This window comes from Notolabrus celidotus, chromosome 9, assembly GCF_009762535.1.
Source record: "Notolabrus celidotus isolate fNotCel1 chromosome 9, fNotCel1.pri, whole genome shotgun sequence".
Classification (NCBI taxonomy): Eukaryota; Metazoa; Chordata; class Actinopteri; order Labriformes; family Labridae; genus Notolabrus; species Notolabrus celidotus.
The window spans coordinates 21,519,660-21,532,654 of NC_048280.1; the positions used below are offsets into that span (position 1 = coordinate 21,519,660).

General features: G+C 39.5%; 3 protein-coding genes across 4 annotated transcripts; 1 reads left to right on the top strand and 2 right to left on the bottom strand.

Annotated features, from left to right (window-relative positions):
* Window positions 1-463: 463 nt before the first annotated feature.
* mblac2 (metallo-beta-lactamase domain containing 2) lies at window positions 464-3,673 on the bottom strand. The gene is made up of 3 exons (XM_034691425.1): window positions 3,075-3,673; window positions 1,707-1,921; window positions 464-1,210 (listed from the first exon to the last, which is right to left on the bottom strand). The coding sequence occupies exons 1-3, from the start codon at window positions 3,514-3,516 to the stop codon at window positions 1,037-1,039; spliced, it is 831 nt and encodes a 276-aa protein (XP_034547316.1). The 5' UTR covers window positions 3,517-3,673; the 3' UTR covers window positions 464-1,036.
* Window positions 3,674-3,790: 117 nt separating this feature from the next.
* On the top strand, window positions 3,791-7,333 carry polr3g (polymerase (RNA) III (DNA directed) polypeptide G). Its single transcript, XM_034691426.1, has 8 exons — window positions 3,791-4,054; window positions 4,243-4,376; window positions 5,521-5,650; window positions 6,148-6,213; window positions 6,299-6,358; window positions 6,444-6,508; window positions 6,724-6,852; window positions 6,953-7,333. The coding sequence occupies exons 2-8, from the start codon at window positions 4,266-4,268 to the stop codon at window positions 7,040-7,042; spliced, it is 651 nt and encodes a 216-aa protein (XP_034547317.1). The 5' UTR covers window positions 3,791-4,054; window positions 4,243-4,265; the 3' UTR covers window positions 7,043-7,333.
* lysmd3 (LysM, putative peptidoglycan-binding, domain containing 3) lies at window positions 7,154-12,633 on the bottom strand. 2 transcript variants are annotated; one of them, XM_034691424.1, is made up of 3 exons: window positions 12,488-12,633; window positions 9,775-10,052; window positions 7,154-8,797 (listed from the first exon to the last, which is right to left on the bottom strand). In XM_034691424.1, exons 2-3 carry the CDS (start codon window positions 10,039-10,041, stop codon window positions 8,093-8,095), a joined length of 972 nt encoding a protein of 323 aa, XP_034547315.1. In that variant the 5' UTR covers window positions 10,042-10,052; window positions 12,488-12,633; the 3' UTR covers window positions 7,154-8,092. The 2 variants fall into 2 exon arrangements, with proteins under 2 accessions (XP_034547315.1, XP_034547314.1); XM_034691423.1 differs by having other exon boundaries at window positions 12,482-12,633.
* Between the last annotated feature and the right edge of the window lie 362 nt (window positions 12,634-12,995).

Consider the following 12,995-nt stretch of genomic DNA (forward strand, 5'->3'; position numbering starts at 1 on the left):
AGAAATGTGGAAATCTCATGTTTAAATAATATAACATTAATTATAATAAATGTTTTATCAATTACAGGCTGATTCTTTTCCTTGTTATTCACATTTTTCTAAATATATATATTTTTTTACTTGAAGTTCAAAGCATTATCCTGTGTAACTTAGATAATGATAACACACCATATTTAATGTGCAGGTCAAACTATCTTTCGGATCCTGTAAACTACAATACCAGGCTCAGAAAAATGCTCTTCCTGTTCCATTGTCTACACTTTCACCTGTAGTGGGAGACTGTCTGCGAGAAAGGAAAAGTACTCTGCACTCTGAGCAGATGATGGATCACATTTTATCCAATTTTATTCCCTCTCACCAAGCAGCAATGAATCCCACAGGAGATCCCATCTTATGTGATCAACTGAAGAAATACTTGCAGATAGACGCTTTAGTTGTCAGTCTTGTAGAAGCATCAAGAAAGGCAGGTAGAACAGAGGCTTTATTGTCAATGTTTCCATAGCAAAGCCTTAGATTTGTCAATAGTACAAAGCACTGTTACAAACACAGGAGGTAGTCGACACCGAGTCTTCACTGAGCATTGCAAAATGCATAGAGAGATACTATGGCCATATGGACTCTTGTTTAAATTCCTCAGAGGAGAACCTATAGCTCCCTGCTTTCTGTTTGCAGTGCAGAGTTGTACCATTGTTGTGCTATTATAACTTCATTACTGATTAAAGTATAAAAACATACATATAATCATATTCAACTCAACAAATACATATCAGTAAAGAACAGAATCACACTAATAAATACTTTATATTATATGCTTCATATGATGCTGATACTGACTTATGTAGCCCAATAGTGGCATTTTAGACAAAGTTTGGCAATTATATAGTTTCTTTTGGACTGCATAAGTGAATGAACACTGTTACATCAAGTTACAGATAAATAAGGGGTGTGTCCCACTCTCACCCTTTCCATGTCCTCCATATTTCAACACTTTCCTTTTGTGCACTTGTGCAACCTCCATCTCCATCACCCCCTCTCATTAGCAGGCACTCCGTGGGTTACACGCCCGCAGAGCCACTCCAGCCAGAGTACTCCAAGCAAACGTGGACACCTTTGCAGGACATGTTCCAGCTCTGCTAATGTACGTGGACGCAATCCTGTTGAGACGCTTCGCACCAAAGGTGTTGTAGTGTCCAGGGAGGACTTGGTCAACCTGTGAAATGGATTTGCCAGTTGTTTAAAACTTCAAAACTATGTGGAGCACATGCGAAACAAAACTTCTTCAATCACTAATTTTGCAAACTCTGTGATTACTGATCAGTTTCTATCAGTACATGGTATATAACTCTAATTTTAAAGAATTGTATTTCATACAGCCGAAAAAAGGATTCAGTTAAATATATTGATATACATATATGGAACATGCTCAGGTAAGTACTCATTCCACTATTAAGATTTATTTAAAAAAAACAACTATAAAACCATACTGTAACTGAGGTGAGAGAACAAAGTTGCCACAAGTCCTACAGTGTGACGTACATATACTAGGCATTTTTATAAATAGCATTGTAAAAGAGCTCTGTGTTTCTATTATGACTATACTGCTTTTAGATGATGAAAACATATTTGCTGTGCATCAACTGATCACATCCAACATGGTTGAACTTTGACTTGAAATGTTAAAGCCACTCCTTGTGTTTTCATGTTACCTCTTCACTGTCCACCAGCCCGACCAGACGCTCACAGCTGCTGATGTAGTCACTGACCCGGCTGTAGGGCAGCCAGTCAATCATGGCGCCATCATACACCACATCCCCGCTGAACAGCATCTTATTGTCACGGTCATGGAGGCAGATACTGCCCCGAGAGTGACCAGGCATGTGGAGCACTGTCAGCTGTCTGTCGCCCAGGTTGATGACATCGCCTGCATGGGATAGAGGAGAGCATAGTATTATATTTTCATGATCATCCATACAAAACATGTCAAATCCATGCACACATACCACATCCAGCCTTGCATCCAAACTATATCCTCTTGTTCCTTGTAATTTTGCTGGGTTGAATCAAGTCAGGGGAACAATTGTCTTTCCCAAATGTCACCTTATATTACCATGATGTCAAAAGTGCAGAACTTTCACGGTATAATCGATATGGTCCAGACCAGGCTTCAGTTTGACAGGAGGGTGAAACTAACACACCATGCAATGAGATATTCCACCTGCACTGCAGCAGTGTCTCTGACACAGCAGAGCAACTCAGTATATATTGACCAACGTTGCAGAATCACATTGCAAGAATACTAAAGATGGCAACAGAGGGGAAAATTCAAATTGCAATGTTGTTCTGGATATGAGGCGGTGTAACAACTAGTATAAAATCAAGTTAAGATGGTCCAAAGTTTCTTAGTAATTATTTGAACTCTAAATCAGGTGTGTGTCGGTTTACAGCACAGTAGGTGATATCCAAATCAGTGATGAAAGGTAGTTTAGTACTCCAAGGGTGTTTCCTTTAGTGTGGCCTGTTTCTGCATTGTCTTCTTTTTTGTCTTGCTTGGAACAAAATCAAAAGAACAATGGCTTCAAATGGAGCTGCTCTGCCAATAGTGGGAATAAGCAAAGCGGAAGCCAACCAATCACTTTTATTTCTTGACATTTATCGTTTCACTAAAGGGGTTTACTTAAGGGGGGGGGTTCAATGGTCTGTCTCTGCACTTTTTTAGGGTTTTTCATGTTATGTAATGAGGCATTCAAAACTAAACAAGTGCTACACTTCCCCCCTATCATACCTCATGTCATGTATATCTATACGTGTTGGCTATGTGTGTGTGTTTTTATTGAGTGAGTCCTTTTTAATCTTCTGCAAAATTCATGGTGCGTTAAAGCCCTCCTGTGGGGATACAAAGGATTCCGGATAGAGCATGTGCAAACTGCTGAAACATGCGCACCCATTAAATATCGTGTAATGGTATCGACCGTAATGCCTAATGCATTCAGACCTGGCGACCTGCCCTTTGCTCACAGTTCCTCCCCTCTGTAATAAACACAAACACATCTGCGCATGCTGCATCCCCTACCTACCCTCCTGCAGGATGTGTGTGGGCTGCACAGCTTTCACTTTGTAGTGCCTCGCTCTCCATCCTGGACTGGGAGCCTCCACTATCTCCCTGTCGCTGAGCCAGGTGACCGTCTCGAAGTTGTCCCCGTTTGCCAAGGCATCGACCTCTGCGCTGTGGACGCCCACCTGTTGGAACTGATGCAGACCCCCCGAATGGTCAAAGTGGGCGTGGGTGGCGATGGCCAGCAGTGGGTTCTTCCTCTGCGGGTCTTTACCGAGAAGCCCCTTGTCGTCGATGTAGTCAGGTAAGCTTCTCAAGCCGAGCCCAGTGTCTATCACCACGTCCTGGTGTGAGCCCCGAAGCAGCCAGATGTTGGCCCGGTTGTCTGACTGGTAGAATCGCTCCTGGATCCAGAATAGTCCGTCTCCGAGCGATTTGTGAGCGTACCAGTCGGATGCAGACATCCCAGTTCACGCACTGGTCGAAGTAACCTGCTGCGGGTGTTGCGCTGTCAGCTGATTTTCTGCGAGGTTTGTCGAGGTGTAACTAGCCTTCCAGCTAGAGGTGATATGTTTTCATTGGCAATAATGTGATGGTGGCTGCTGACACACCCTTGTTTAAAGAGAGCGCGCTTATTGGACAAACAGAGCAGTGACGAGAGCCTAACGAGATGATACCATTGGCTGTGAATACACCACGCCCCTTCTACGTCATCGATAGGCGGGACTAGTTTAAAGCCACATTTTTTTATTGCTGACTAGAGTTTGGTCTTCCACGCCGGTGTTAGCTAAGCTGTTCAGACTTTCATTAAGGTTTTCTTATGAAAGTAGCCACAGCAAGACTTTATAAACCTGCCGAACCATAGATGAAACTTGGTGGATGACGTATTGTCAAGAAAATAAGAAAAAAAAAATGAAATCGTAGGATAAGCTGCAAAATAGTCCTAAATTACACTGGATTTCTGGTCTCCACATTTGGAGCAGTAACTAAAAAACACTCATAGTGAGTATTAAAGCCGGATGTTTTTGTCTATGTCTCTCTGGTGTCGTGTCAATGCTCACCACTGCTTCAAACGCTGGCAAAGTCAGTCTAAAGGCGATAAAAAGCTGGTGTAGGCTACATGAACCTGTTGGGGTCTCCACGTGTTTGACAGTGGAGTTGACTGGACTCATGTGGACTCTGTGCTGCAGGTACTTCTCAGAGGTCTGCAGCCATGGCAGGCAAGGGTCGAGGAGTAGCTGCCTTTACCTTCAACATCGAGGCTCTGGGTATCGGCAGGGGCAGCATGCCAGACGCCAGGGTGGGGCCCAGCCCGCTGTTTCCAGTAAGTACCCACTACTTACACATTTACAAATACACACACACACGCACACACCATTGTGGCGTATAGTTTTGCATCATGTTGAATATGCCTTAAAGAGCTCAAACTTCTTCCAACTATAGCATTTTAAAGTTATACAATGTACATGTGTATTTAAACATATGTACATGCCATAAAAAGCAGATGTTTTTGAATGTATATACAAATGAGTTGGGTGAAATCATATATATAGCTATGTTTATGCAGTGCTGTTGACATTATCTAGTTTAAAAGCAGTGTGTGAGTTGTGTCCCTCATGAACAATCAACAGTAAACCACTTAAGACTCCTGTGAGACATCACACACATGTGCAATCCTTGATTTCCAGTGCACTATCTCAACAACCATGTGCAATATTGTAATTTATTCTGACATATTTTATTATTATATTCATCCACTAAAACTTGCACTCTGGCTTAGGCTAATTCATCTATTTATGTCTTAAAAGTACTTCTATACCTTTCTTTGTACAGATAGTATTTTTTATTTTTATTCTATTTAGAATTGTTAAGGTTAGTTTTTAGGTTTCTATATTTATTGTCCTTACTGTCTTGTTGTTTAGTACCAGTCTTCCATTCACCTCCTGACAGAAAATAAATCCCCTGTTGCATGATGCTTGTTTTCTTTTCTGCATGATACAATGATGGAGACCTATAGGTAATAATGACTGAAGTCCTTTTCATCATACTCTCTGTGCATGCTATGCTCACTATACAGTACCCATGGTAATTAAAATATGTCTGTTTGACCTAATTTTGCACACAGGCTCAGAGAGTGATTGTGGCACTGTGTAATGATGGTAAAATATTGTAGTCTACTCACCACAAACCAATTGACACACAACAATTCAAGGCAGAATAATCTACCAAAAGGTCTGTACAAGATGTCTGTGAAGGTTCTCAGTCTCAGTCAGTTCTCAGTCTGTGTTAAATTGGTAGTCTGGACTGTATTTGATTGTGTGGGATCTGTCTGTCATATTTTGGTACCATTTTGATGTATCTTAAATTATATTATTGCTCTGAACCAAAATTGGAGGAAACCCTGAAGTACCAATGAAGGTTACGTTTTTTTCAACATTTAGCCAGATATGCCCCTTTGTGTATTGCAGAACACTGACTTCAAGCCTGTGCCGCTAAAGGCTGGCGAGGAGGAGGACTACATGTTGGCCTTGAAACAGGAGATGAGAGGAACGATGCAGCGGCTACCTCATAATATCAAGCCTGATTCCAATAAAGCAGGTGAGGAGGGGAGGAGTGCATTAGAAACCTGATGTCTGATGGAAACGCTTCAGTAAGGCATTTGTCTGCTGTGAGAGAGGGTAATGCAGCACTTAGGAACTGAAACATTTAATAATAGTCATATCTGGGAAAAGGAGAGAGAGATAGATTCATGTTAGAATATAATATTACATTACGTAACTTATCTTTCATTTGATTCTCATGGTCTGATACAACTATTGAGTCTTCTGATTCACAGATAAGCTAAATATATACAGAACTATGTGTAAATGTGTTTTATTTCTTAAATATCTTGTCCGAAGCTTGCCTGTTTAATGAGTCATGTAGGCATTTTGTATAAAACATGTTGACTTGAGTTATATTTGATTGATCAAACACAGTAACTCACTTTGATTTAGAAACAGCAATATTTTGTTCATTACTGTAAACTGTTAACTATGAGAGTGAATTGTTAAAGAGAGCTGACTGACATAACTTTTTTTGTTTGTATGAAACAGTAGTGGAGAAATATACAGAGATATACTTGAAGCAAAAACACATAGAGGATGAAGACTGGACTCCAGGTATTTGCATAACACACTGTGGCATGGTCAATGAAAAAATAAGATATTATTAAAAAAATAATGTGTGTATGTCAAATTTTTTTAGACTGGAATCTTTTCCCAAAAGAATTGATGCCCCAGAAGAAGAAACCTCGGGCTAAACCAGGTATTTTAAAGACGACACATTAAAACATAATGAACTAATAAGTCTGAGTTTTCTATTCTGAATGAGGTATGTTTAAATCCAACAGGCACAAAGAAAAAAACTGTGAAGTTATCACTCAAAGAATCAGAAGCTGTGCTGAATAAATTAGATGTAAGTTTTTCTTTACTTGTTTGTTAATTGTTTGATAACGATGCAAAAAAAAAAGGTTATTTTCCCCCCCTTCTGATTTATGAAGTTTCCTTTGATAAAGGTGTACAGTCAGGGCAGTGTAAGCAACCTAGGATGTGTATGTACTCACCATTAATAATGTACGGCATGGTCTTCAGAGAGACACAAGTAATTTAATATTATTGTCAATATTTCAGGAACTAGCAAAGAAAGATGATGGGAATCCTGACAAATCAGACGATGAGACGGAAAAGAAAAAAGGAAATAATGAAGGGGAGGAAGAGGAAATAGAAGAGGAAGAATATGATGAAGAAGATATTGAAGAGGTGAGTTTACAAATTATGCCCTGACCTTTTTATATGATAAATTTGTTGTACGGGGGGGTTGATTTTTGGTTTCATCCATGTTCCTTTTTTTTTCCTGTAGGAAAATGACTACATCGACAGCTATTTTGACAATGGTGAAGATTTTGCTGCAGGCAGTGATGATAATATGGACGGTGAAGCGACGTACTGAGTGTGATTTAAGCAAGCGTGGTTGTTAGAATGTGTATTTGCTTTGTTTTATCTGATTTTGAGATGCAAGTTTTCCGTTAAGACTGATGTAAATAAGAAATGCCAAACTATGTGCATACTGGCAATAATTTATTCAAAATAGATGTTATTTATTTTTCCAACCTGTGACTTCATTTCCACAGGTTGAAAAGGCACATACTGTCAACAACACATACTGCTTTTTCATAAAGTATCAAGTGAACAACATGGTAAAATAAAAGGGCTATATGTCAAAGTCTAAAATTTCACCTAATTACAGTATGAGTCATTGTGGGAACACTGTGCATTTCCCATTTTTGTCACCATGCTCTACGAGGTTCTTTTAATAGAAAATAAAAATGCAGTTCTCTCCAGGCAAGCCAAAGAAAAGAAAAAAATTCAAGCAATGTTCATGGAAATTAAGCAACATAATTCAACTGGGAACTCCAAATACTGATGGTGTAAGTAAAGGCTAATGCTTAAAAGTCTTAAAATAAATTAATTCTCTATTAAACACAATGGCAGCAGTCAGTTTTCCAACCAATCCAGCTGGATAAAACACAATGTCTGTTATGGCAAAGAAGAATACAGTCGGACCAACCCGCTTGAAATCTGCTCTAAAACCAAATCTACAGTTGATTTTAACCATTTGTAGATTTCTTAACAGTGTGGCCACTGAACCATCATAGAATGAGCGACAGCAAGTTTGCTGCAGGCTGTCTCGGCGTTTCTCTGAACTCCTCGGACATAGTTTGTGTGCAGCTTAAAGTGAATACAGCAGCAAAGATACCAAAATATCTGCAGTTAATCCATCATGTAGAAAAAGTTCAACCAAGCATAACATCTGATATTTCCACTGAATCTATACTCCTGGTTGTAAAGTATATAAATGTAGATGGACAGACGCAAGAAAAGACTGTTGACACAATTTTATTCCTAATTTCTCAATCGTAAAAAATTACCAGTCTCTATAAAGTGGCTGTCCCAGGCAGACAGATTGCATTGATGTATTAAGTCTAGAAAAACAACTCTGTTATGTGTTCTCATGTTCCCTGTGTTCATGGTCCCCTGCTTTGTTCAAACTCTGTCCCTGGGAATCCCCATTAATCCCGTTTCCAGCATGGTGTCCTGGTCCAGCCCCAGCGTGGTTGTCTTCTCCAACATGAGGGTCCTCTATTCCTTTCTGGTGAGCGTGCCCAGCTGCTTCTGTAGGAATGCCGTGATGGCCGACGTCTGTTTTCATGATAACTTCGTAATACAGCAGATAAAACACCGGAGTGACGATGCCAACAACCAGCATGATGGCCACAGCTGTCCACCATCTCATGCCCCAGTCTGCCCCATAGTAAGGGTCTTTTCTCTGTACTGGTTTATACTCGACCTCCCCCAGCAGTGGCTGCTGTTGCTGCAGCGTTAAAGAAGACACGACTTCATTCAGGCTGCTTCGGGATGGACCTGTGGATTTCACTAGCCGCTCAATGTCCTTGTCCTTCTCCAGGAGGAAGCCCTCAACGCTGTCAGTGGAGGAAGAAGAGTCTGTGGATGTCTCGGTGGGGAGAGAGGTAACTGGGGTGATCTGGGGTAGGCGCCCTGCACCCGAGGGGGAGGCAGGCTTGAGAGGTCCGGTGCTGTGAGTCTCGGTGAGAACACTAAAACGTCTCACAGGAATCTTGACTGATCGCAGGGCAAAGAAGTCCTGCTCTGTCAAGAGGTTGTTAGCACGCTTTATATCAGCCACCTGAAAATGCAAATAACAAAGATGAGAATTGTCTATGCTGGTAGAAGACAAACATGTCATTTTATTTCTTCATTCATCTCATTATTCTGGACTCTGAGGCAGCTACTTAAATAGAATGGCAAAGAAAGGTGTATAAAACAGGAACTACACTGAACTTTTGACAAAAGTATGCTGGAAATGATGCAATCAAAATTAAGTATTGCATAAAATGACGGAACTCAAAAAAAGAAAAGAACAATTGCTTTAATCAAACAGGTTTTAGAATGTTTACACTGAAAACAGCTTTCCTTGCTATGAGATCAGTGAAGATAAACTGAAGCAGAAAAGTTGCCAAACTGCTTGAAATATGAGTTCAAACTTCAGATTAAAATGTAGATTCTGGTGACAACTCTATGGTCTTCATCCTACAAACAACTCAAACAACTGCCTCATACTGTCATTAATACTTAATTATAACTGTTGGAACATTATAGCATATAAGTACTGTTTCTCCTTCATTCTTAGCAGAGGGAGGTTTACTCTCAAAGGCGTTTCATGGCATGTAGGGATATGGTGTTTAAGAGTATTGGAGAGTACATCTTGTTGATGTTAGGAAAAGAGCACCTTTTTCTGAGAATGTTCCCATGATAGAATATTATCAGATTTGTTTCACAGCTGTCTTTGAACATGTTTGAGTTCAATTTAAAAATGCAGTCTAAAGGTTTTAGGAAGACATGTTTATCATTTGAGAATGATACAGTTTGCAAATTCAAGGACACAACTTCAACTGAGGTAGTTAATGTTTGATCAGTTCTTTCAACAACTTTATAGAATAACTGGTTAATAAATCAATCTGGCAGTAAACAATCGTTGTTAGTTGAAGCTCTGGCTGTAGGATGGAGGGTAAGGCAACTTTAACATGTAAATAAAGGAGAGTTGAGTGGTTATTTCCCAAAGAGAAGACTTAATCCACACACATATACAAAGTGCAGACTCACTGAACAATGGTATTGTAGAGCGATGCTGTTCAGAGTGTCCCCCTCCTGTATGTCTCTGGTTAGGTAGATAATATCCTCCATCCTCTCTCTAGAGGTGCTCCTCCGCAGTCTCTCTCTGCCACGTGGACGCAGCTCGTAGCTCTCCCCGTCCTCCTCTGACAGGTCATTCTCCGAGCCATTGTTTCCAAAGAGATAGGCATGACCGCCATTGGCAGGCTGCACCATGGTGGCTGACTGGAACCCATAGTGCTGACTTCTACTGGACATTTTCTTCTTAACTGCATTAAAAAAAAGAACACAGACATACTTCAAAAACAAGTTTGAACTACTTATCTGATTCTTTTTTTAACAATCTTTTTATTGGGTTTTGCTTTTAACAGAGGGCGGATCAAAATTATTGTAGAAAAATACAGTACATAGATACAAAAAGACAGCCCCGACCCACCCGAAAAGTAGGCTTGACTTATGTCAGTTGTCAGTATTTGTGTTTCTAACTGGAGAGTGTAGAGTTACAGTTTCTGTCTCCCAAGAATAATAGAAAGTCACCCCAGATGCAAATATGGACAGCACTGTTAAATGTTGTCCTGTTGTGTCTGCATGTGTCTTCTTTAACATTTCCTCATTGCTGCTTTCTGATTGTCTTGCTCCATGTATTTTATGTCCATGGACACTTTCTCAAAGACTGTCATATCATGTCCTTATGTAGCTTTTAGTCATTTTTAAATCATATGGTGCAATTTGTACTTTTCTTTTCTTCTCTTTTTTGTTTGTTTGTTTGTGTTTTGGTTTCTCCTCTACTTTCTTATTTCGATCTTATTTTACTCTATTTTATCTTTGTTTAATCTTGATCTTTTTAGGGAGCCTTTTTAACATCTGGCAAGGGGCTACGGATGTAAACTAGCCTTTTGGCTAACTCTGGCAGATTTAAAGTAATGTTAATTAATATGCATGGTCCTTTTAAATAATAAATAATAATATATATATATATTTTTTTTAACTCTCCTTGATTGCCCCTGAGGTTGTACATTATCATCTCATTTGGTATACATAATGTTAATTCATTAATCCATCTCTTTGTTGTAGGAGGTTGTTTGTCTTTCCACTGCATGGCTATACATTTATCATTACTTCTCTGATCCTATCTTGATGCAAACAGACAGTCCCGTGCGACCTTATCCTGACAGGAAGGGTCGGATATAAACATGACTATGATGTCAACGAGTATTAACAGCCCGGACAACAGATTTTGATTTGATTTGATGTCTTTATTTCGAACATGTAAAAGTAAAAATAGAAAAAAAAAATAGTGAATAAAGGAGTAGGAAGAAGTTAAAACTTATCTAATCCTACCCCTTTATTCACTATTTTCTTCCCACAAAACAAATCTTCATATCCTATCTTCATGCTTACACCTACAATCAAAAGTAAACCCCCTCATGATTCTCAACACTTGTCTTCCTCCGTGTACCTCATGAGAATTACTTCTTTATACCTCTTCCTGAGCTGGATTATGTTCTGACATTGCTGTAGCTCCATTTTGAGTCTGTTCCAAAGTTTTACACCAAAAGTACAAAAGCTTTGCCTTGTGGTCCGAACACTCATCATCTTTAATCTTAACTTCCCTCTTAAGTTATAGCCCCTTCTCTTTCAAAGAACAGTCTTTGAATATTTCCTGGAAGGAGATTCTATTTTGGATTTGAGGAACAATGAATTTGTGTGTTCACAATCACACGATCACAATGGATGTCTATATAAAGAACAATTATCATGCATCATAAAATAATAGAAGGGTGGTTTTGACACACCTACTTGATGATAATTTGCCTTCATGTAACAGACTCAAACGTCTGTTCCATGAAGGCTAGCTTATCGAAACTTTATGACACCACCATACAACATCATACTTGCCTTTCACTCAAATCTGCACGTAACAGGTAGCATTAACGATCACTCACACTATTTCTACCCTTGATACAATCTTCAGCAAACTAAAAATCCAACTAAAGTCCATCTCTGTGGCGAGTGACAGATACAACAGATAAGATAGGGTGTCTTTCAGGCGCAACGTGTACAGTCTTCCAAGATGTCAAGGTCCTCTGTTTATGTAACCTATCTGCCTCATTATCCGTCACTGCTCACCACCAAATACAAATTAATGTTAATGTCAGATTAACTCTCAGTTATTTTATACTTCATACTAAGTCAATACTCTAAATCTAAATAGTAGTTGTCAAGATTATACAAAACAAAGTAAGTAGCGACCAATCCAAGACGTGTAGCACAAGCACAACTATGTTTAGTATCGAGCCCTGTGGGATGTGGGTACCTGGCAGCTTTCATACAGTCAGCGTGGATAAAAGTATCCAGGTTGAAGGGTATAAAAACTCACATTTAGCCATAAACGACACAGCAAACGCTACATTTCTCATCCTGCCAAAATAAAGTTGATAGCAGTGTCGAAAGGGAGCATCAACGCACCGATAGTAACCTATTTATACAGTCTATGATAGCAACACGTCCCTTAATTGGCTTAAATGATCTGTTTGCTGTGTACTGATAGGAGTAAATGTACAGAGCACGGTTAATACAGTGATTTACATCTGACAGGCTAGGCTAATGCGGGTACCGTGTGAAATGTTAACCTATGTTATCAGTCAGTTTACATGGTCGATACATTATATTATTAATGAGAGTCATAACCAACTACCTTTACCTGAAGTGATGAATACCGATCAATCAGTTGACCTGAGAGTTATATCCATTCTTCCATTATCTTCGATCTCACCAGCTCTCAGTTAGGTAGCTCCCTACCTGCTAGCTACGGATGATTTGCTAATGCTACCGCTCAGGCAGGCCACGTCAACAGAATTCTGACGTAATGACGCAATAGCAAACGCCCCCAATTATATGGAAGGCCAAACTGGTCATAATTTCAGAATCAGAAATACTTTCTTAAACCCAGGGGAAATTCTGTTGTCACAGAATGCTCTTAAAAACAGTATTAAAAAGTAAAAAATATTAAAAGAAAGAAGGAATAAGATAAGATATAAATACGAATGAAAAATGTAAATTGGATTAATAATAAGTATATACAGAAACCATAGACTGTATAAAATATGGACGTAGTATCCGAGACGTCACCCATCTGTTCCTGAGAGCTGTTTTGAAGCCAGTCGACGGCGGCAGCCATACTGGAAATGCAGAACTCAACCAGGCAGAGT